This window comes from Oncorhynchus tshawytscha, linkage group LG30 (assembly GCF_018296145.1).
Source record: "Oncorhynchus tshawytscha isolate Ot180627B linkage group LG30, Otsh_v2.0, whole genome shotgun sequence".
NCBI classification, from domain to species: Eukaryota; Metazoa; Chordata; class Actinopteri; order Salmoniformes; family Salmonidae; genus Oncorhynchus; species Oncorhynchus tshawytscha.
The window spans coordinates 12,518,900-12,542,259 of record NC_056458.1 but is presented as its reverse complement, the minus strand read 5'-3'; the positions used below and the strand labels follow the sequence as shown (position 1 = coordinate 12,542,259).

General features: G+C 45.9%; 1 protein-coding gene across 11 annotated transcripts in view; it reads right to left on the bottom strand.

The window, feature by feature from the left end:
- Nucleotides 1–23,360, bottom strand: part of LOC112250283 (acetyl-CoA carboxylase) — a 45,921-nt gene that overhangs the window by 20,081 nt on the left and 2,480 nt on the right. The window contains exons 3-32 of one of the 11 annotated variants that reach the window (XM_042309378.1): nt 19,515–19,668; nt 19,274–19,412; nt 18,717–18,826; nt 18,521–18,602; nt 18,303–18,401; nt 17,970–18,187; nt 17,645–17,854; nt 17,320–17,490; nt 12,453–12,778; nt 12,106–12,360; nt 11,781–12,008; nt 11,506–11,656; nt 11,277–11,411; nt 10,967–11,113; nt 10,671–10,859; nt 10,442–10,542; nt 8,931–9,019; nt 8,523–8,647; nt 8,334–8,447; nt 8,121–8,234; nt 7,122–7,211; nt 6,829–6,947; nt 5,599–5,622; nt 3,069–3,230; nt 2,323–2,466; nt 2,062–2,164; nt 1,763–1,870; nt 1,619–1,675; nt 1,281–1,325; nt 111–152 (exon numbers count right to left, since the gene is read on the bottom strand). In XM_042309378.1, coding sequence (XP_042165312.1) covers nt 111–152; nt 1,281–1,325; nt 1,619–1,675; nt 1,763–1,870; nt 2,062–2,164; nt 2,323–2,466; nt 3,069–3,230; nt 5,599–5,622; nt 6,829–6,947; nt 7,122–7,211; nt 8,121–8,234; nt 8,334–8,447; nt 8,523–8,647; nt 8,931–9,019; nt 10,442–10,542; nt 10,671–10,859; nt 10,967–11,113; nt 11,277–11,411; nt 11,506–11,656; nt 11,781–12,008; nt 12,106–12,360; nt 12,453–12,778; nt 17,320–17,490; nt 17,645–17,854; nt 17,970–18,187; nt 18,303–18,401; nt 18,521–18,602; nt 18,717–18,826; nt 19,274–19,412; nt 19,515–19,668 — 4,051 coding nt within the window. The remainder of the gene's footprint in view (nt 1–110; nt 153–1,280; nt 1,326–1,618; nt 1,676–1,762; nt 1,871–2,061; nt 2,165–2,322; nt 2,467–3,068; nt 3,231–5,598; nt 5,623–6,828; nt 6,948–7,121; nt 7,212–8,120; nt 8,235–8,333; nt 8,448–8,522; nt 8,648–8,930; nt 9,020–10,441; nt 10,543–10,670; nt 10,860–10,966; nt 11,114–11,276; nt 11,412–11,505; nt 11,657–11,780; nt 12,009–12,105; nt 12,361–12,452; nt 12,779–17,319; nt 17,491–17,644; nt 17,855–17,969; nt 18,188–18,302; nt 18,402–18,520; nt 18,603–18,716; nt 18,827–19,273; nt 19,413–19,514; nt 19,669–23,360) is intronic. The other 10 variants (XM_042309379.1, XM_042309380.1, XM_042309381.1 and 7 more) reach the window with 10 other exon arrangements.

The window sequence follows — 23,360 nt, the reverse complement described above, 5'->3', positions numbered from 1 at the left end:
GAGATGGATTGAACCTGTTCATTGACCACTACCACTGAGCAGACCATTAGCTGTTGTTTTATGGTCACTCATAAAGTCAATGTTCAGATTGACACACAGAAGACACTCACCTTGTCTCTGGACCGGAAGGTGAAGAACTTGGGGAACTCTCTCTGTGTGAGAGACGGACAGGAGAGGAGAGAAGAGGAGAGTACAGTTACACAAACAGATCCACATGCTGTGAAGAACACACGTTGTCAACCTACCAGTTCTCCTGGTTAATACAGACAGAGAGAGTTAGGGCTTTGAGTCCAGGATTTCAAGAATCCCTGCTCTATTGCAACTAAGTTACAGAACCAGCTAGACTGAAAATAGACCTGACCTCTAGAGCATAGAATGAATGACCTTCTAACCTCACTAAGTGGCTCCATTTCCTTCTACAGTTCTACATTTTCCCCCTTAATGAGCTGTGAGGAGCGCTATGGTGAACTGCTGTGCCAGTGAGGAGGAACACTATATGGCATCGGCCTGTGATCAGGAAGAGCCCGTTTAACATTCAACAGCCCCGATCTCTTCCCATTTGTGCTGGTGTCTGAGGGTGGAATTACCGTGTATTCTCCCAAACAGCCTTTTCCCATAATGACAGACAGCAACAGGAAACAGGAGAGCAGCGACAGCTAATCTAATGAATAAAACATTCTCTTTTCACAGGGAGTGATTTGTATTTCTGAACGCTCTAGCTAGAAGCCTGATTGTCAGGTTTGGCTTTGAGGATCGCACCCCACTTGGCCAAACAATACCGGACTAATTGCAAACACACTCATCAACTCAATCGGTATATAATAACAGGACAGTTGTGTATTAGTCTGGGGCACTAATGCCCACTTACAAGCCTGTATATAGGACTGATTTGGTGTTAGTATAACAGCGAATACAGGAATTATCGTGTGTGAATACACGGGTCTGTGTGGTCTGAAGAGGACGGGCTATTCAGAGGGACTGAGTCTCTACTGTATGAGACACAAACCCACATATGGAGGAGGACCTCACCAATGGCAGTGATTAGCCCTCATCAGAGCCTGTTCTTCTCTTGTCAAAAGAAAGGGCAGCATTCAAAGGGCTGACGCAGGGAGAGAGAAGGGAACCTGGCATTTACCCAAATGTCTTTAGTCTCAAATGCCGTCATTATCTGCCTGAATCCAACGAAAAGCTACTTGGTGTGGTCCAGGGAAAGAGTTGACAATACAGGAAGACAAACTGTACTGTTCCACAGTTATCATCCACATCTTCCCACTACTCACATGAAACCTCTGGTCCACCTCACAGTTGACTGCCTTCCTGAAATCCTGTCAGCACAAACCCCACAGCAAAGGCAAGACATGGATACAGAGGGACAGAAGGAGACAGAGAGAGAAGAGAGAGAAGAGACAGAGGAGCAAGCAAAACAGCCAAATTTGAGATACAAATGACGGTCAAATTACAGGCCATTCCAAATGAATCGCGCGACTCTCTCGTTCCGTCTGGATGTCTCTGGAGTCAACGTGCATCATTGTGATTAAGATAAGATCAGTGACAGTGATTGGAAGAGTAGGTTAGAGAACAGAGGGCAGAGTAGGGAAGTGGGAGTCCTAGTGCTCACCTTCTGAGCTACCAGGAAGGTCAGCCTGCGGATGCCATGTTCAAACAGCAGGGATTTCTGGGGGAGGACGACACAGGAAGAGAAAGTGTGAGCGACTGAGGTGTCCAGGCGTACTTCCTGAAAGGCTCATCCTAAACATCTGACCTTTGTCTGGGTGAACTCCCGGAACATGGCGGCCAGGCCGTCGTCATCGATGTCACTGTCAGTCTTGATGGCCACGTTGAGGATGTGAATGGGCTCGTCTTGGATACTCTGGGTCACAAGACGCATGCAGGCAAAACATAAGTCATATCATTCAGAGAGAAAGTATCTATTGCGACTATACGAAGAACAGGAAGGTCATGCTACGTTGATGCCATGCATTGAACAAAGGGCTCTCTCAGTCACAATACTCTGTTGTGTTACAATACACATCAGAATCAGTACTAGCACCCAGTACTGACCTTGGTGTCCTCTTCTCCATAGAGCACTGGGTTCCCTCCCTCTGGGAAGGTGGGGCTGGGAGGAGGAGAGTCACAGAAGCAGCTCATCACGTCTTTAATGTTCCTGGTGGAGAGGAAAGGATCACGGTTAGACACCACACACACACACACACTTAAGGTAATATCTCAGTATTACAGCTCCAATTCAATAACACCATATCCCAATGTGGGAAAATAATCAGTCATAATGTAATGATTTTGAAAAGGTCAGAGAGCCCTCACCTGGTGAACTCCTGGAAGGAACGGAAGGAGACCATGGCTCCCATGCGCTGGCAGGGTGGGGTGAAAGAGGTGTCCAGGAGGACGTCACTCACACTGCCCACGTGGACCATGCCGTAGTGGTTCAGGTTGGATGAGAACGACATCCTGGGGCAACAACAGACAGCCATTAGACCGGGGTCCTGCAGCACACACATTCACTCACTAGCCCAGAGCTGGGCCAGAGCAGGGAGCAGGGCAGAGCCCATCTCTGACCCATAGGAGAGTTCACCTTAAAAGAGCCCCCTCACCAACCAGTTCTATCCCACAGCAGTATATATTATATCTGTGATCAGCTGCTGGGACAGAAGGAATATTCTGACTCCTCATTCACTTCCATACTAACACTAATATAGCCGTGTTCTCACAGAGAACCAGGATCCGAAAAAATAAATAAATACGCATCTTCTAGATCTGGATGTACTACACACGGAGTGCCCAGCAGCAGTATTTAAATGCTAAGGAGGTAGATTACGTGATAGAAGAGCAGATATCGGCATAATGTTAGTGAACATGGAAGCATTGTACAGTTTCCCCTGGCCAAATTCATAGTAGAAAGACCCATGGTTCCACCAGGTGTTTTTAGTATTCAGAGGTCCTCCTCTCCCATCCACACAGAGGCCAAGTCCTCTTTTAGAGAGGCCCAGAAGTTAGCCCATTGAGTTAGCCCACAGAATGCTATATAGCCTAGAGTCTCTATGGGGCCCAACCTGTCCACAGAGTCATCCGTATCTGGAGGTTTATTCTCCTCCGTTTTAGCATCATCCTTTGTTTTATCATCCTGTGCTTTAGGGTCCTGTTTGTTACTGTCCACAGACACAGGCTTAATGTCCCGAGTGCGAAGACGGGGCAGGGGCTGGGAAGACAGTCTCCTGAGAGGACAGGACAGCAGCAAGCAGCACATTCAGAGCACAGCTAGCACAAGGCAAAACAGGACACCTCAAACAGAAATATTTGAGAACATTGTCACAGAATATTCTAGTAACGTACTACATCTTTTGACTCCCCAATTCCAGAGAAGCGTAATAGAGACACAGTAAGTACACAGTGCATTCTGAAAGTATTCAGACCCCTTCCCCTATTCCACATTTTGTTAAGTTGTAGCCTTATTCTAAAATTGATTACATTAAAAATGTTCAATCTACACACAATACTCCATAATGATAAACTTTTTTTTTTTTTTTAAACAGAAATACATTATTTATATAAGTATTCAGACCCTTTGCTATGAGACTCGAAATTGAGCTCAGGTGCATCCTGTTTCCATTGATTATCCTTGAGATGTTTCTACAACTTGATTGGAGTCCACCTGTGGTAAATTCAATTGATTGGACATGATTTGGAAAGGCACACAGACACACCTCTCTATCAAATCATATTTTATCGTCACACACACATGGTTAGCAGATATTATTGCGAGTGTAGAGAAATGCTTGCAAATGTCACACAGTTGACAGTGCATGTCAGAGCAAAAACCAAGCCAGGAGGTCAAAGGAATTGTCCGTAGAGCTCCGAGACATGATTGTGTCGAGGCACAGATCTGAGGAAGGATACCAAAACATGCTTGCAGCATTGAAGGTCCCCAAGAACACAGTGGCCTCCATTATTCTTAAATGAAAGAAGTTTAGTACGACCAAGTGTAACAGTATAGCTTCCGTCCGTCCCCTCGCCCCAACCCGGGCTAGAACCAGGGACCCTCTGCACACATCAACAACAGCCACCCACAAAGCATCGTTACCCATCGCGCCACAAAAGCCGCGGCCCTTGCAGAGCAAGGAAGGGGAACAACTACTTCAAGGTCTCAGAGAGAGTAAAGTCACCGATTGAAAAGCTATTAGCACACACCACCACTAACTAGCTAGCCATTTCACATCGGTTACACAAGACTCTTCCTAGAGCTGGCCGCCCGGCCAAACTGAGCAATCGGGGAGAAGGTCCTTGGTCAGAAAGGTGACCAAGAACCCAATGGTCACTCCGACAGAGCTCCAGAGTTCCTCTGTGGAGATGGGAGAACCCTCAGAAGGACAACCATCTCTGCAGCACTCCACCAATCAGGCCTTTATGGTAGAGTGGCCAGACGGAAGCCACTCCTCAATAAAAGGCACATGACAGCCCGCTTGGAGTTTGCTAAAAGGCACCTAAAAGACTCAGACCATGAGAAATAAGATTCTCTGGTCTGATGAAACAAAGATTTAACTCTTTGGCCTGAATGCCAAGCGTCACATGTGCAGGAAACCTGGCACCATCACTACAGTGAAGCATGGTGGTGGCAGCATCATGCTGTGTGGATGTTTTTCAGCAGCAGGGACTGGGAGACTAGTCAGGATCGAGGGAAAGATGAACCTGCTCCAGAGTGCTCAGGACCTCAGATGGGGGCAAAGATTCACCTTCCAACAGGACAATGACCCTAAGCACACAGCCAAGACAACGCAGGAGTGACTTTGGGACGAGTCTCTGAATGTCCTTGAGTGGCCCAGCCAGAGCACGGACTTGAACCCAATCGAACATCTCTGGAGAGACCTGAAAATACCTGTGCAGCGATGCTCCCCATCCAACCTGACAGAGCTTGAGAGGATCTGCAGAGAAGAATGGGATAAACTCCCCAAATACAGGTGTGCCAAGCTTGTAGCTTCATACCCAAGAAGAGTAGAGGCTGTAATCACTGCCAAAGGTGCTTCAACAAAGTACTGAGTAAAGGGTCTGAATACTTATGTAAATGTGATTTAGTTGTTAGCAAAATTCCCTAAAAAACAGTTTTTGCTTTGCCATTATGGGGTATTGTGTCTAGATTGATGAGGGAAAAACAACAATTTAATACATTTTTGGAATAAAGCTGTAACATAACAAAAATGTAGAAGAAATAGTGGTCTGAATACTTTCCGAATGCACTCTACACACCTACACACACACAGAAATATACAGACAGACACTCAGTCTTCCCAGTACGCTGCATTATGCCGTGCTGTAGCCATTCATTTAATACATCACCCATAACCAGGTTCAGCTCCAATGTTAAACATCTGATTCATTTATGGGATAACTAGTAACACTTAACAAGCAGCATAGTCCAATGCCCAATGTTACCTTGTCTTGCCACAACATACGCTTTAAACAAAATGCAGCTGGCATTACGGCGTTCAGTTACATTTCCAATAGATGATCGGTTGACTACGCCGCCTTCTAGTCTACAGCTTCTACAGGTCTACATAATGGCTGCAATAAGAAGAAAGTGTACTGTACCTGTTTAGAGTTGGGATGTTACCTCTGCAATCAGACAACACTGACTGGTTAGTTACGCAGACATCAGGAGGAGGAAGCACTCAGAAGAGTGTGAATCATTCAAAAAAAGCTTGAGACTACACATTATGGATTCGACTTCCTGCTGCCTCATGTGGTACATTTTTTGTTTGTTCTCGACAACCTAATAAATCAAAATGTCTCGTGAAGTCGGGCTTCTTGTTGCCTTCTCAAGGGCTTCATGAACTAACAAGTGGCAGTACAAAGGGCCTGGAAGAGCGTCAGAGCACGGCCCTTTTCTAACAAGACGTCCATGGTGACACCTTTAGGCACTGTCATACATCACATGCACTGTCTCAAACCCCCACATTACACTCTATATGACAGCTCCTCGAAAAATTCCACAATAGTTCTATGCCTTCCTAGAGGTCTATTCTTTGGTATTGGTTCAGTCCTGAGGTGGGGGGGACATGCTGTGTTCCAATGAGGAAGCCAATCAAGCCTGGTTAATGCAAATGGGTTAAACATTTTAAACGGGATAAACCGGTCGCATGCAACAATCGGAGCACAGCAGTCAATGGTTTAACTTTGCAAATCAATGGTTTTTGTTGGACATACACTTCAAAGTGAAAAATCAAAGTCTCAGCACCACTTGGTTACTGTTGAATTGCCCATGTGCAGTACAAGTCCAGAGTTTCTCTCTGCTTGTGTGTTACTGAAATAGATGTGACCGATCTTCAGAAAGTTGAAAACAATCTTGCAGTCATCCAGAGGACAGACCAGAGAGAGATCAACAAAAGTGGGACTTTGCCGACAGGAGACTAGATAGTTTCCACTCACACATTCTTGGTAAACCAGGGAAAGTATTTGTACTCTCACAGAATACCTGCTTTTGCAAACAAGGAGTATTTTTCAGGGGGTGAACAGTGGTGGGGGGATAAAGTAACCATGTTACCATGGATGAGAACTGGACCCTTCAGGAGATAATGAAAGACAGTACTGTCCTTACACAGAACCTTACACACCCTTGTCTCTGTTAGCTCTCATCTCTCTTATAGGACCACCCCCTTCCCCTAATAAGACACCTGACTATAGATCAAGCCTCCCTACTCCAGTCCTGCTATTAAGCATTATCAGCTTAGAATAACAACTGGCCCTAGACCAGTATATATAGGAGCAACACCACATCTCCACCACGGTACCATGCAGCAGAGCGTGTGTGTGTGTGTGTACCTGTTGGGGTGGGAGGTAGGCAGCATGAACTGGAATTCTACGATGCAGGTGTTGTCCTTTAGCTGTCTGTGCTGGACGCTGTTGAGCTCGTAGGCGATGTAGGCTCTACGTACGTACACCTGGGATGGGGAACACATGAGAGTTCTAACAGGGCAGAGATCTGGAGACAGTAGAGGACTGTTCCCTTAACCATGAAATATCACTCTTTGTACAGTGTCAAAAGCTGTTCAATTGCCTGGGCAACCAGCTATTGTGACTTTGAACACAAAAAAACACCGGCTCCTTCCTCTCACCTCCAGGGCAGCCATCCTGACCACCTGGTTACTGTGGTAGAAGAAGTTAGGCAGCACATCAAAGATGGACGTCTCGGACAGGATCAGTTTCTGCAAAAGGAGAGAGGATTCAGAATCATGAAAGTCCAGAGAAATATCATTGTGACCTCATTCCACTGTCAAATAGCCATCACTAGCCAGCCACCACCCGGTTACTCAACCCTGCACCTTAGAGGCTGCTGCCCTATATACTTAGACATGGAATCACTGGCCACTTTAATAATGGAACACTAGTCATTTTAATAATGTTTACATACTGCTTTACTCATTTCATATGTATATACTGTATTCTACTCTTAATTTTTGTTTTCCCCTATTTCGTGATATCCAATTAGTAGTTACAGTCTTGTCCCATCGCTGCAACTCCTGTACGGACTCGGGAGAGGCGAAGGTTGAGAGCCGTGCGTCCTCCGAAACACAACCCAACCAAGGCGTACTGCTTCTTGACACACTGCTCGCTTAACCCGGAAGCCAGCCGCACCAATGTGTCGCAGGAATCATCGTACACCTGACGACCGTGTCAGCATGCAATGTGCCCGGATGACCCTGGGCCAATTGTGCGCCGCTCCATGGGTCTCCTGTGCTCGCGGCCGGCTGCAACAGTGCCTGGACTCGAACCCAGAATCTCTAGTGGCACAGATAGCACTGCGACGCTGTGCCTTACACCACGGAGCCTCCCGGGATGCCCCTTTATTCTATTCTACTGTATTTTAGTCAACGCCACTCCAACATTGCTCGTCCTAATATTTATTTATTTATTTATTAATTCCATTCTTTTACATTTGCTTTGTGTGTATTGTTGGAGCTGGGATCACAAGCATTTCGCTACACCGCAATAACATCTGTTAAATATGTGTATGTGGCTAATACAATTTGGTTCGAAACGTTTTCTACTTCTTTGAGTGTCTGAATGGCCTCCAGCAATGGCAGTAAAAAGTCAACAACGGCCATGGTCCCTACCTGCAGGTTCTCGATGCAGAACTGGTGCCCGTACATGTCGATGGCAGAGAGGAAGATGGACTCCACCTGGTTGTGACGGAGCTCGTAGGAGGGGAGGTGGGAGGCGATCAGCACCTGAGGAGGAGACGGAGGGGAGTGAGAAGATGACAACACTAACCCTGGCCAATCAAAAACAAGAGAACATTGAGAGACAGGAAGTGATGCGCTACGGACCTGGCGGGCACGCAGTGCCACCTTGGCGTTGGTGGTCTTGCTGAGCTGGGTGAGCTCTGTCAGAATGGCCATCAGCTCGTCAGTCAGGGTGGGGTCACGACCACACAGCTGGTCCTACACACAGGGAGAACACAGTCAACTCTGTCTAACACACATGACAAATGTATTTCTAAAGAGGGAAGGACTTACAATGAGCATGGTGACCAGGAGGTTCTTCTTGGTGACCTGGGCGTGTGAGAAGATGTAGTTTAACACGTTGGCCATGTCGCCCTTGTTCTCCTCACGCAGTGTGAACACACACTTGTCGTAGTGTCCTGGAATCACACACACACACACACACACGATTCAGAGGAGAAATCAAATCAACCGGAGCTCAAAGGAAGGTGCAAATTAAAGGTTTGTTGTGTAACAGTACCCTCATGTGGACAAATAGAGCAAGTGCAGTCCTGAGAGGAGACCATTGAATTCTATTCATAAATCAAAGACCGGCAGGACTAATCAAAGGCTAATCCTTTCCATTTCCCCTATACCAACCCAGGAAAACCCATTGCTTTACATAGCCTGTTAATGTTAGAAGTAGAGTCCAATGTTCCTCACCATTCTGGAACTGGACCTCTACTTTGAGGTACTGCCTAAGCAGGTCCATCACCACGGCCTTCATGTGACCACGGATGCCACTGCGGTACCTGGGCAGAGAGACAAAATGGCATGGTCAGTGACAGACCATATCAGTATGAATACAGTACGTGTCTTTAGAATCATGTTTGTGTGTGTATGGGTTGCTAGGTACAGTTGAAGTCAGAAGTTTACCTTAGCCAAATACATTTAAACTCAGTTTTTCACAATTCCTGACATTTAATCCTAGTAAAAATTCCCTGTCTTTGGGCAGTTAGGATCACCACTTTATTTTAAGAATCTGAAATATCAAAATAATAGTAGAGAGAATTATTTATTTCAGCTTTTACTTCTTTCATCACATTCCCAGTGGGTAAGAAGTTTACATACCAATATTAATTGAGTGTAGCATTGCCTTTAAATTTATTAACTTGGGTCAAACATTTTGGGTAGCCTTCCACAAGCTTCCCACAATAAGTTGGGTGAATTTTGGCCCATTCCTCCTGACAGAGCTGGTGTAACTGAGTCAGGTTTGTAGACCTCCTTGCTCACACACGCTTTTTCAGTTCTGCCCACAAATGTTCTATAGGATTGAGGTCAGGGCTTTGTGATGGCCACTCCAATACCTTGACTTTGTTGTCCTTAAGCCATTTTGCCGCAACTTTTGAAGTATGCTTGGGGTCATTGTTCATTTGGAAGACCCATTGAACCAAGCTTTAACTTCCTGACTGATGTCTTGAGATGTTGCTTAAATATATATCTACATACTTTTCCTGCCTCATGATGCCATCTATTTTGTGAAGTGCACCAGTCCCTCCTGTAGCAAAGCACCCCCATAATATGTGGCTGCCACCCCCATGCTTCACGGTTGGGATGGTGTTCTTCAACTGGCAAGCCTTCCCTTTTTTCTCCAATCATAACGATGGTCATTATGGTCAAATAGTTCTATTTTTGTTTCATCAGACCAGAGAACATTTCTCCAAAAAGTATGATCTTTGTCCCCATGTACAGTTGCAAACCGTAGTCTGGCTTTTTTATGCCAGTTTTGGAGCAGTGGCTTCTTCCTTGCTGAGCGGCCGTTCAGGTTATGTCGATATAGGACTCATTTTACTGTTGAAATAGATACTTTTGTACCCGTTTCCTCCAGCATCTTCACAAGGTCCTTTGCTGTTGTTCTGGGATTGATTTGCATTTTCCAAGCTGTTTAAAGGCACAGTCAACTTAGTGTATGTAAACTTCTGACCCACTGGAATTGTGATACAGTGAATTAAGTGAAATAATCTGTCTATAAACAATTGTTGGAAAAATTACTTGTGTCCTGCACAAAGTAGATGTCCTAACCGACATGCCAAAACTATAGTTTGTTAACAAGAAATCTGTGGAGTGGTTGAAAAACAAGTTTTAATGACTCCAACCTAAGTGTATGTAAACATCCGACTTCAACTGTATCATCAGGTCATTTAAAGCCCTGAAGCTGAGAGAGAGAGACTCACCTCTGCACCAGCTGTACGATGCTCTGAGTGTTCATGAAGAACACCTCTCTTTCTGACTTCCTGTTCAGAGTGGCAGCATGACTGTCCAGGATGTTGGCAATCTGGAAGAACAGCCTAAATCAGTCAGGTGTATTCTAAATGAACTCTGTATATCAACTCTCCAGAACCATAAATAATACAATAACCAACCTGAATAATACAGTGTGTGTGTGTGTGTGTGTGTGTGTACCTGCTGGCTGGGGAACTGGCAGAGCACAGAGGTAATGTTGCTGGCGTACTGGGCCATCTCCTTCTTGATGCACTTCTCCACAGCGAGGGGGATCCGGCCTGACACACTGGTCATAATGTCCTGCAGCTCCAACAGAGGCAGAGAGGGGTCCCGGAGAGTCTTCATCAGCGTCTCCACCCATTCCTTCAGCTGGGGAAAGACACATTCACAATTTTACCAACTGATATTGATTAACGTACCAACACAGAATACTGCCATCTTTTGTTTGTAGATTGTTGCTGTAATGGACCACTTGCCTTCCCACTGAAAAAGAGTTCAGGCAGGCAGAAGCCATTCATGACGTGCACAAGGTGGTCCAGGGTGCTGTGGAAGACCCTGTGGAGCTTCTCTCCTCTCAACGCCACCGCCTGGATGACGGGCAGCGCCCCGTGGTACAACTCCGCCTGAGACACACACGTTACAACATACTTTTAGTCTCGCATCAAAACGTATTGTATAGCTATCCACGTTTCCATTACAAAATACAAGGAGCATATTTAGACCAAAAAAACAACAACAACAAAATCGCTAAATTCCCCAGTGTCAGGCACACCGTCCCTTACTGACCTGTTGGACCCTGCTAGGATCATCTAACTGCAGCTTGGCGATGACGCAGCCGGGCTCCAGCACGGCACCGGGCCTCTTCACATAGTGGATACAGCCGGACTCCAGCGCCGTCAGAGTCATCACCATCTTCATCACCTGACACAGTTACACACACAGTTGACATGGCCGCACGCTCCACTAACGGAGTGTGTGACCACGGCCACAACTACATCACCACACACACACACACCTCTATCTCAGCGTAACACTGGCCAGAGAACACGTGCCCTCCGTCCTCCACGCTGTACTGGATGAGTTTCCCTGCTGAGAGAGAGCGAAGCAGGGACGGGTCGTTCTCCTTCTCAAACACACACGTCTTGTTCCCAATGGTGATGCGGTACCTGGCGGGGGACAGAATCTCTTTTAGTCCATCGCCCAAATCAACCCCAAACCTCTCAACATTCCTTTAAATGAAGAACGTATGTATTCTGTCTGTCCATCGTTCTTTCCTTCCATCCATCCTACCGGTCCACCTCCTCCTTCATGTAGGTGGTGTAGCTGCTGCCGTCGTAGGAGAGCAACAGGCCCCCGTCGCTGAGGCGATGGACGTCCACCTCGGCCGAGGTGCTGTTCATGATGACTACGTAGGAGTTGGGGGACTGACGGGTCACCTTCAGACAATACTTAGTACCCTCATAGATCAATTCCACATCAACTGTGTTGAGAAGAGTGTGTGCGGGCAGCACCTGGCCTCTGTAGAGGGGGAGAGAGGAGAAGAGAGGAGAGTGAGACGGTGTGTGTGTGTGTGTGTGTGTGTGTGTGTTCTTAAAATCTTTAAAATAGTGTTGACCTTTCCAGAGAGTGCAGGAAGTTGGAGACACTGTTCCTCAGGTTGACGTCAGCCACGTGGAGAGCCCCGCTCACTATGCCCAGCATGGTGTCAGGACGCTCTGCCTGCATCTTCTCTGAGATGAGCCTGTCCAGCCAGCCTGTGTCGATGGTGTTGTGCTGGAAGCTCTCAGTCTCCAGCAGCTTGATGAGGTACTCCACTGTGGTCCTGAAGTCTCCTCTGATCGACAACTCCTTCAGGGCCACCACCATGTTACTGAACACACACAGGAGAGGTGGGTTTCACTGACAACACACATAAAACACAATGAACTTCACATTATTTTTTTCCCTAGTGTGTGTACTCACGAGATGGCCTCCTCTCGGTTCTCTCCCCAGGAGAAGCAGTGGCCAAACTGGGAGTCTGCAAACTCATGCAGGCCTCCGGCCGCGGCCACACTGAAGTATCCCCACACATTCTTGTTGCTGCGGAAGTTCAGCTCCTGCACCGTGCCCGAGCTAGGCTTGAAACCCTCATCAGGGTTCTCACTGGTGATGCGGGCAGCGATGACATGTCCCCGTGGGGAGGGGGCCGTGGACAGACCCTCAAAGTCAATCATAGAGTCTCCCCAGGGCTGGACACCATACATCAATCTGATGTCCTTGATACGGTGCAGGGGAATCCCCATGGAAATCTGAGGAAGAAGAAACAGTTCCGGTCTGTAGTAGAAGGAAGTTCCTGTTAAACGAATGGGTCTTTGAAATAATTATAACATTCACTAATGTACTTCTGGTCCAATGTTTATCCTAGAATTGAGGTCAAGAATGTGCTCAAAGTTTGAATCTTCACTAACAGCCTTTCATTTCCTGGCAATACTGAATAATAATAAATGTGTTAAGGGTGGGATTAAAAACAAACAAAGATAACTATTGTAAAATATACTGTGCCTGTAAAATGTATATACTGGAAAAAGATGCCGTAGTGTTGTTGGCCATTAGTTTAGTCCAATTATTGGGCGGTAGGGGAAGAGGAAAATATATTTAAAAAAGATGGATAGCTAGGCACACACAAACAAAAATAAATGTCCCTTTTTCAGGACCCTGTCGTTCAAAAATAATTCGTAAAAATCATTGTAAAGGGTTTAAACACTGTTTTCCATGCTTGTTCAAGGAACCATAAACAATTCATGAACATGCACCTGTCATTAAGACACTAACAGCTTACAGACGGTAGGCAATTAAGGTCACAGTTATGAAAACTTAGGACACTAAAGAGGCTTTTCTACGGACTCTGAAAAACAACAAAAGAAAGATGCCCAGGGTCCCTGCTCATCGGTGTGAACGTGCCTTAGGCCTGCTGCAAGGAGGGATGAGGACTGCAGATGTGGCCAGAGCAATAAATTGCAATGTCCGTACTGTGAGATGCCCAAGACAGCGCTACAGAGAGACTGATCATCCTCTCAGTGGCAGACCACGTGTAACAACACCTGCACAGGATTGGTAGATCCGAACATCACATCTGTGGGACAGGTACAGGATGGCAACAACTGCCCGAGTTACACCAGAAACGCACAATCCCTCCATCAGTGCTCAGACTGTCCGCAATAGGCCGAGAGAGGCTGGACCGAGGGCTTGTAGGCCTGTTGTAAGGCAGATCCTCACCAGACATCTCCGGCAACAACATCGCCTATGGGCACAAACCCACCACCGCTGGACCAGACAGGACTGGCAAAAAGTGCTCTTCACTGACGAGTTGTGGTTGTGTCTCACCAGGGGTGATGGTCAGATTCGCGTTTAACGTCAAAGGAATGAGCATTACACCGAGGCCTGTTCTCTGGAGCGGGATCGATTTGGAGGTGGAGGGTCCGTCATGGTCTGGTGCGGTGTGTCACAGCATCATCGGACTGAGCTTGTTGTCATTGCAGGCAATCTCAACGCTGTGTATTACAGGGAAGACATCCTCCTCCCTCATGTGGTACCCTTCCTGCAGGCTCATCCTGACATGACCCTCCAGCATGACAATGCCACCAGCAATACTGCTCCTTCTGTGCGTGATTTCCTGCAAGACAGGAATGTCAGTGTTTTGTCATGGCCAGCGAATAGCCCGGATCTCAATCCCATTGAGCATGTCTGGGACCTGTTGGATCGGAGGGTGAGGGCTACGGCCGTTCCCCCGAGAAATGTCCAGAAACTTGCAGGTGCCTTGGTGGAAGAGTGGGGTAACATCTCACAGCAAGAACTGACAAATATGATGCAGTCCACGAGGAGGAGATGCATTGCAGTACTTAATGCAGCTGGGGCCACACCAGATACTGACTGTTACTTTTGATTTTGGCCCCCCTTTGCTCAGGGACACATTATTCCATTTCTGTTAGTCACATGTCTGTGGAACTTGTTAAATATGTCTCAGTTGTTGAATCTTGTTATTATTTTCTACATTGTAGAATAATAGTGAAGACATCAAAACCATGAAATAACACATATGGAATCATGTAGTAACCAAAAAAAAAAGTGTTAAACAAATCAAAATATATTTCATATTTGAGATTCTTCAAATAGCCACCCTTTTGATGACAGCATTGCGCACTCTTGGTAATGTATATTTACCCAAAAATATATGGGGATGGGAAATGATGCAGACAATTACATTGATGGAAGCTACAATCTGCAATATTAAAGCTGATCCACCCGCTAAAAAAAAAATCTAAAGAATAAAAATGGCTGCTAGGTTTTTAATTGGCTGACTACAGAAAAACATTGGGTCTTGAATGATATCTCTCTCTCACATAGAACCCGGTTATTAACTCTCTCTTCTTCCTGGCCAGGGCCCAGTTTCCCGACAGCGATGGAACTTAGGCTTAAGAGTGTTTTAATGATGCATCATCGTTCCTAAGGCAGAAGTTGTGACATGCTTTCCCCAGAACACCACGCAGAGAGAACGTTTGCTAGGTGTGTCGTTAAACCCTGTGTCGATACTGACGATGAATCAGCTCCTATAGAGATATTACCACCGATGGCTACAAATAGTCGGAGGCGGCTTATTATGTTTACCCAGTAATAATACCCTAAACCACAGATGTCACATCATTGCAGACGTTGTTACAAATCATTAAATAGATCGAGGCAAAAAAAGAATAAACTGAAAGTAGCATAATATAACTCAATTGATGATTGGACATGAAATTGATTTCAATATGATTTAAATACACTGAGTGTACAAAACATTAAGAACACCTTCCTGATATTGAGTTGCACCACCATTTTTCCCCACTCAGAACAGCCACAATTCGTTGACGCATGGGAACTCTACAAGGTGTTGAAAGCGTTTCACAGGAATGCTGGCCCATGTTGACTCCAATGTTTCCCACAGTTGTGTCACGCTGGCTGGATGTCCCTTTGGGGCGTGGACCATTCTTGATACACATGGGAAACTGTTGAGCGTGAAAAACCCAGCAGTGTTGCTGTTCTTGACACAAACCGGTGCGCCTGGCACCTACTACTATACCCTGTTCAAAGACCCTTAAACCTTTTGTCTTGCCCACTCACCCTCTGAATGGCACACAGACACAATCCATGTCTCAATTGTCTCAAGGCTTAAAAATCATTATTTAACCTGTTTCCTCCCCCTCATCTACACTGATTGAAGTGGATTTAACAAGTGACATCAATAAGGGATCATAGACTTCACCTGGATTCAACAGCATCCCTGTCGGTCAGTCTGTCATGGAAAGAGCAGGTGTTCTTAATGTTTTAGTGTACGTAGGCCCATGTAGCCTATACTGTACTCGGTTCATTCGAAGCACCTTTTCATCCTCGTTTGTTTGTAACAACTGCAAAGACAGTGGCATTTATCGTGGAGCAACTTTGTACTCGTAGTCAACTTTGTTCTGAAGTTATCAGCGGTTACAGATGTTTTTCTGTCTATGTTCAGCGGAGATCTTTGTACAAAGTGACGCAAAAAAAAAATGATTACAAAACTATCGACGCACTTAGCTTTTCTACGAGTGGTCTGAGGCAGTTGGTAAACTTTAGTGACGATGGTTTTGGGAAAGAGCTCTGAGATTTAACAACGCTCCTACGAAGGTTCTAACAAACTTAGCCTTTAAAAAAGGGCCAATGCAGCCGTTTTTATCTCAATATCAAATCATTTATGGGTGACAATTAAGTACCTTACTGTGATTGTTTTCAATTAAAATGGTCTAAACTAAATTAGCTTCTTAGCAAAGAGCAATTTCTCAAGAATGAATTTAGCTAGCTGTTATTGGCAGTGAGGTTTGGAACTCTTTCTTAGTGCTCTATTAACTAATCAACCACCTGGTGTTATCACCAGGCAGGCCAAAACTCCATCCTACTAAAACTGCCTCAAATTTCAAAACAGCTCTTATACAATTTTTATTTTATTTAACCAGGCAAGTCAGTTAAGAACAAATTATATTTTACAATGACAGCCCACCCCGGCCAAACCCTAACCCGGATGATGCAGGGCCAATTGTGCGCCGCCCTATGGGACACCCAATCACAGCCTGGAATCGAACCAGGGTCTGTAGTGACACCTCTAGCATTGAGATGCAGTGCCTTAGACCGCTGCACCACTCGGGAGCCCCAAAAAAGGGCATTATCATAATTTTCACAATATTATTCAAACCTCAGTGAAATATATATAAAAACACAGGAAATCACATTTTTGACTGCACTGGGCCTTTAAGATGCTTTTGAGAAACCTTTGTTTATCTCACTGAGAGGAATCACAGCTTGTTGTATCCCACTGTTGTCCGTCTGCCCCTTCCTGCCCAGTGAGATTAGACAGTGTCAACGTGGAGATAGGTGGACAGACAGAGTATATCCCTCCCCTACAGCACAGACATACAACTGCCATCTTCAGCAGCAGCTCTGTTGGTCTGTCCTTCAGCTTGAACGCCCACCACTGACCTACATAGTGCTGAGTGGACACGTGACCCACCACTGACCAACATACTGCTGAGTGACACGTGACCCACCACCACGACTGATGCCGGAGGTGTCTGGAACACCCCCAGAGGGGTGGTGGTGAGGAGGAGGAGGGAGGGGTTGATTTTTCATGTTTCTGTACATTAGCTCACTCCAACCTAACCAGTTACCATGGAGACAGAGGCCCGGGATGAAACTAACTGTCGAGAGCAGTGAGGTGTACCTACACAACAGAGACGTACGACACAGACTGAATAGGAGCTGGACACACACTGTTGCTGAAACTGACCTGCAGCTGTGCAGCAGGCAGGTTGACGTCGGCCACCATCTCAGTGCAGGGGTGCTCCACCTGCAGACGAGGGTTGAGTTCTAGGAAGTAGAAGCTGCCATCTTGGCTGTAGAGATACTCCACTGTGCCAGCACTGACGTAGCCCACCATCTTAGCCAGCTTCACCGCACACTGAGGAGTGAAGAACAGACACACAGTCACAACCCGGCAACTTAACCACAGAGCAACGAGTCCATCTGGCCACAGTCCCTCTCAAATTTCAACACATTGACATGGCTCCTCTCAATGGTAATGTCTCCATCCAATAACACAAATTGTGACATACCCTCTCCATGTCCTCAAACACGTCTGAGGTGGAGATGGTGGCGGGCGCCTCCTCTATGATCTTCTGGTGTCGCCGCTGTACGGAGCAGTCCCTGCCGAACAGGGAGATGGCGTTGCCGTACTGGTCGGCCAGGAGTTGGACCTCCAGGTGACGAGCGTGTTTGGCCAGCTGCATCACGAAGATGGGTGAGCCCGGAACCTCTGTCTGGACCTGGGGAGCCAAGGAGAAGGGAGCACGATGGGTTATTCAGAATCAAAATCATACTGAACATGTCTTTCAGCCCATCATAACCATATAGTGATACTGGAATTAGACTGGACCTCACCTGTCTGAAGAGGTTGGGGAAGTCATCAGCACAGTTGACTTTGCGGATGCCCTTTCCTCCACCTCCCTCGGAGGCCTTCACCATCACGGGGTAGCCCACCACCTCCGCAGCCTTCAGTCCTGCCTCCACATCATGGATGCAGCCCAGCTCATACAGATCAGGGGGAACGTTGATGATCCTCTTCTTCTGGTCACTCTCTGACCACTCTACTGTTAGCCCTGAGACACACACACACACACACACACACACACACACACACACACACAATGGGTTCAGTCTCGGACAACACACTTACTTCAGAGCCATCCAGTGAATTCAACGGTACAGACATACCTGCTCCACTCCAGGGCAGGGTTGGGATGCCAGCTGTCTGAGCCACGATGGATGAAGCGATCTTGTCCCCTAGTGCCCACATGGCCTGGCTAGGAGGACCTGGAAGTAGGCACAGAACACATCATCTTACAGGACAGAAGGGCTAAAAGCAGTATCCGTGGCTCTGTGTGTAGCTGGAAGACTCAGTGGAGAGGAGATGGTAGGAAACACAGTCTTACCCATGAAGGCAATGCCATTCTTCATGAGCAGCTCTGGCAGTTTGGGATTCTCTGAGGCGTGACCCCACCCAGCCCATACAGCCTGGAGAAATCATTACAAACACAACCAGTTCAAATAAAGGTTATACAAGAGAGTTCAATCACTATTTAGAAGAAAGTCTACTCTAGGCCTAAATAAATGGATGTTTAGGAGTACCTGCACAGGTATACGCTTGGCAATGTCCAGAATGAGCTCCACGTTGGCATAGTTGTTGTTATTGGTCCCTCCTGGCACAGGCACATAGTGGTCGGCCATCTTTATGTACTCTGTAGAAGATAGTGGGGTGAAAACCGTTTAGCTCTGCGCTGCCCATAAAACAGCATGTATAACAGTCAAACATTTCATCTCATCTTTCGTCTCTAAATATTAGCTTGCTATCGTCTAAAACATCACCACCAGTGTCAAACCATTTACACATGATAGCATTTGGAGAAAGACATTATTTTCTACACAATCAGACAAAGCCCTTTCTGCTGAACTAGGTCAGAGTTGCCTGTTCAGTGCAGTGCAGGTTTAAACCAACAGACATCCTGCTCTGGTCTACTCTTGGAAGCCTAAGTGGGTTTGCTTGTTTAAACACATCAGACTGGCTGGAGCTTTGTCCTGTTTCTCTCTGGGTCACTAAGCAGAGTTAGAGAGGCTGGGTAGAGAATAGAGAGACAACGGTTACTCCGCTGCTAAATGTTGGGGTGATACCGTAATGTAAAGCTCACCTGCGTTGGCCTTCAGGTCCTCAGGGGTTACCATGACGACAAAGCGGATGGCGCGCTCGTTGCGAAACATCTCGTAAGCCCAGCGGCGGATGGAGCGCATGCATTTGACCGCTGCGATGCCGTTGTTGGCAATGAGGACCTGAGATGGGAAGAGATGTGAGCAGGGGACTAGCCTCTGAAATGACTGCATGTCAAATATGGTAAAACCAGGCCCTAGAAGCTAAAGAAGCCCTGGCCTTACCTTCTCGATGACCTTATTCCCACCAAAGCGGGTAACAAACTCAGCGGGGGAGGCCACGGTGAAATCTCTCTGCAGGTCGATGCGACGCCGGTCTCGGCCCTGCTTGACCAGGTGCAGCCCAGACATGCTCGGTCTGTGTGAACAACTGAAATTACTTCAGCATGAAGAGAACACCGTAGTGTAAGGTTGGTGGGGGGCGGTTCACGATCCCCCAGCATGTCATCAACATATTATTTTACATTCATCCATAATAACTTCTAATATAAGAAGACGTGAAAGTTCATGCTACAGTCAACATACACAACAAGCATAAGGTTAACGGCCCAAACTACACTTGACACGTAGTGTAAGCAGAGCGCACACGTTGCTCAAGACTAGAGGTCGACCGATTAATCGGAATGGCCGATTAATTAGGGCCCATTTCAAGTTTTCATAACAAATAGGTATTTTTGGGCGTTGATTTCCGTTATATATATATATATATATACCTTTATTTAACTAGGCAAGTCAGTTAAGAACACATTCTTATTTTCAAACGGCCTAGGAACAGTGGGTTAACTGCCTTGTTCAGGGGCAGAACGACAGATTTTCACCTTGTCAGCTCAGGGAATCCAATCTTGCACCCTTACAGTTAACTAGTCCAAAGCTCTAACCATTGTACTCCACGAGGAGCCCGCCTGTTACGCGAATGCAGTAGAAGCCAAGGTAAGTTCCTAGCTAGCATTAAACTTAAAAAATAATCAATCAATCATAATCACTAATAACTACTAATCCAGGTTAGCAGGAAATATTAACCAGGTGAAATTGTGTCATTTCTCTTGCGTTCATTGCACGCAGAGTCAGGGTATATGCAACAGTTTGTGCATTGAAGGTTGTGCAATGTAACAAGAATATTTAGACTTAGGGATGCCACCCGTTAGATAAAATACCGAACGGTTCCGTATTTCACTGAAATAAATGTTTTTTTCCCCCTGAAATGATAGTTTCCGGATTCGACCATATTAATGAACAAAGGCTCGTATTTCTGTGTGTTATTATGTCATAATTAAGTCTGATTTGATAGAGCAGTCTGACTGAGCAGCAGCAGGCTCGTAATCATTCATTCAAACAGCACTTTCGTGCGTTTTTCCACCAGCTCTTCGCAAGCACAGTGCAGTTTATAACTTCAAGCTTATCAGCCTAATGGCTGGTGTAACCGATGTGAAATGGCTAGCTAGTTAGCTGGGTGTGCGCTAATAGCGTTTCAAACGTAACTCGCTCTGAGACTTGGAGTAATTATTCCCCTTGCTCTGCAAGGGCCGCGGCTTTTGTGGAGCGATGGGTAACGATGCTTCGAGTGTGGCTGTTGTCGATGTGTTCCTGGTTCGAGCCCAGGTAGGGGGGAGGAAAGGGACGGAAGCTGTTACACTGTTACACTGGCAATACTATAGTGCCTATAAGAACATCCAATAGTCAAAGGAATATGAAATACAAATAGTCCTATAAATACTATATTAACTACAACCTAAAACCTCTTACCTTGGAATATTGAAGTCTCATGTTAAAAGGAATCACCAACTTTCATATCTCTCATGTTCTGAGCAAGGAACTTAAACATTAGCTTTCTTACATAGCACATATTGCACTTTTACTTTCTTCTCCAATACTTTGTTTTCGCATTATTTAAACCAAATTTAACATTTTTCATTATTTATTTGAGGCTAAATTGATGTATTATATTAAGTTAAAATAAGTGTTCATTCAGTAGTTGTAATTGTCATTATTACAAATAAAATGAATTGGCCGATTAATCGGCAACGGCTCTTTTGGTCCTCCAATAATCGGTATCGGCATTGAAAAATCATAGTCGGTCGACCTCTACTCAAGCCCAGCGCTGGTGAAACAGTCACTGTGATCCATCAGAGATGGTACACCAGCCGTGCCATCAGCAAGTGCGTGGAGCGCTGTGGCAGCGTCTTTTTACACCAAGTCTAATTTAAGCGTAAGCCTTCCTCGGCCAGGAAAAACACCAAACGAGATCTTTGTCGACCTTGTAGGCTGACTGAGCTTTCAGCTGTCTTTTGACCCTTCACACTCCTGGGAATTGGCCTAAATGGATAGGGCTACATTTAAATGTTTCTTACAGAGGAAATATAAAAACCACAGTAGAAATTGAAAGGGAACAGTTGAGATAATTGTATACATTTTTTATTTAACCTTTATTTAACTAGGCAAGTCAGTTGAGAACAAATTCTTATTTACAATGGACTGCCTACCCCGTCCAAACCCTAACCCGGGCGGCACTGGGCCAATTGTGCGCCGCCCTATGGGACTCCCAATCACAGCCGGTTGTGATACAGCCTGGATAATGGCAAAATGATTAGACCAAAGTTGAGTACACAACAGTTCTCCTGACAAGACTGAATCCAAATATTACACTGTTGATTTTATGTGCATTTTACATTTACACTACTTGTTGCTGCATTCGTTGATAAAGAAATCTGAAAATACTCTGGATACGTTTAGTAACACAAGACAAGCCAATACCTGGAAAATGTTGGGTAGGTGCAACCTAACACAAAAAAATAACAAAGCTGCGATGATAAGAGAGCTACTGTGATTAGATTAGACTGATTAGACTGCCAGGGCAGAACATTTTCCTCCTCAAAACATAACTGCTTACTAAAACTGGTGCTCTAATGGTCACATCAAGGGAGAGAACCATCATGGATCAATGTACCTATCCACCTGACTGTTCTGCCTTATTATTATTCGACCATGCTGGTCATTTATGAACATTTGAACATCTTGGCCATGTTCTGTTATAATCTCCACCCGGCACAGCCAGAAGAGGACTGGCCACCCCACATAGCCTGGTTCCTCTCTAGGTTTCTTCCTAGGTTTTGGCCTTTCTAGGGAGTTTTTCCTAGCCACCGTGCTTCTACACCTGCATTGCTTGCTGTTTGGGGTTTTAGGCTGGGTTTCTGTACAGCACTTTGAGATATCAGCTGATGTACGAAGGGCTATATAAATAAATTTGATTTGATTTGATTTGATGTAAACAGTCTACTCTACCTACAGTAAAAAAATAATACTTGAAATCAATGTCCTTGTCTCTGAGTAGGCATCTGCCCTGGGGAGAAGATTAAATGTTCTCTCATTTTTCTGAACTGTACATATTTAGACCTTCCACGAGTAAAAAAAGGAACAGCACACCATCACCAACCAGTCGCAGGATGAGCTCGTTCCTGACATGTTATTAACAGGCTAGGGCAACCTGCAAGTGTTTCCTCAGGGGAAAAAAAAATAGGGCACCTAAACTAGGTTCCACCCTCAGAGAGAGCCAGTGGGAGGATGGATCCAGTCACCCAGAAGGGTGTGTCAGGGACAGAGCCCCTTAGTGTGTGTTCGGCCGGCTGCTGTGGCCTGACACTGCACTGTTGCATCAAGATGGCATGCTACAGAGACACAGACAGAAGCCTCCGAATGAAGCCCCAGAGAATGAAGCTCCCAGAGAACGGTACTTCCCATCACCTGTGCTCCCCCTTGTCCTATGGGAGAGAGCTGTGGGCTCTGCCTCTGCCAGTAATTCCGGTTTCATCATCAACCCTCACACTCCCCATCACATACTCAAGCACACAGGACAGGTCAGCTGTAGAGAGCTGTGAAACTAATCACTTAAAATGTGAGGTGCTAAAAGAGGATCAAGAAAAACCTTCCCCTCTATCTCTGCCAGAAAGGCACATCGTAACAGCCTGCAACCTCAGATAATCCCATATAGACTGGAGGTAAATACCTGAGCATGATGTTTGGTTATACTCAACTATTGGAATGTGAGTTTTTTCTATCATGCCACTGAATGATCGC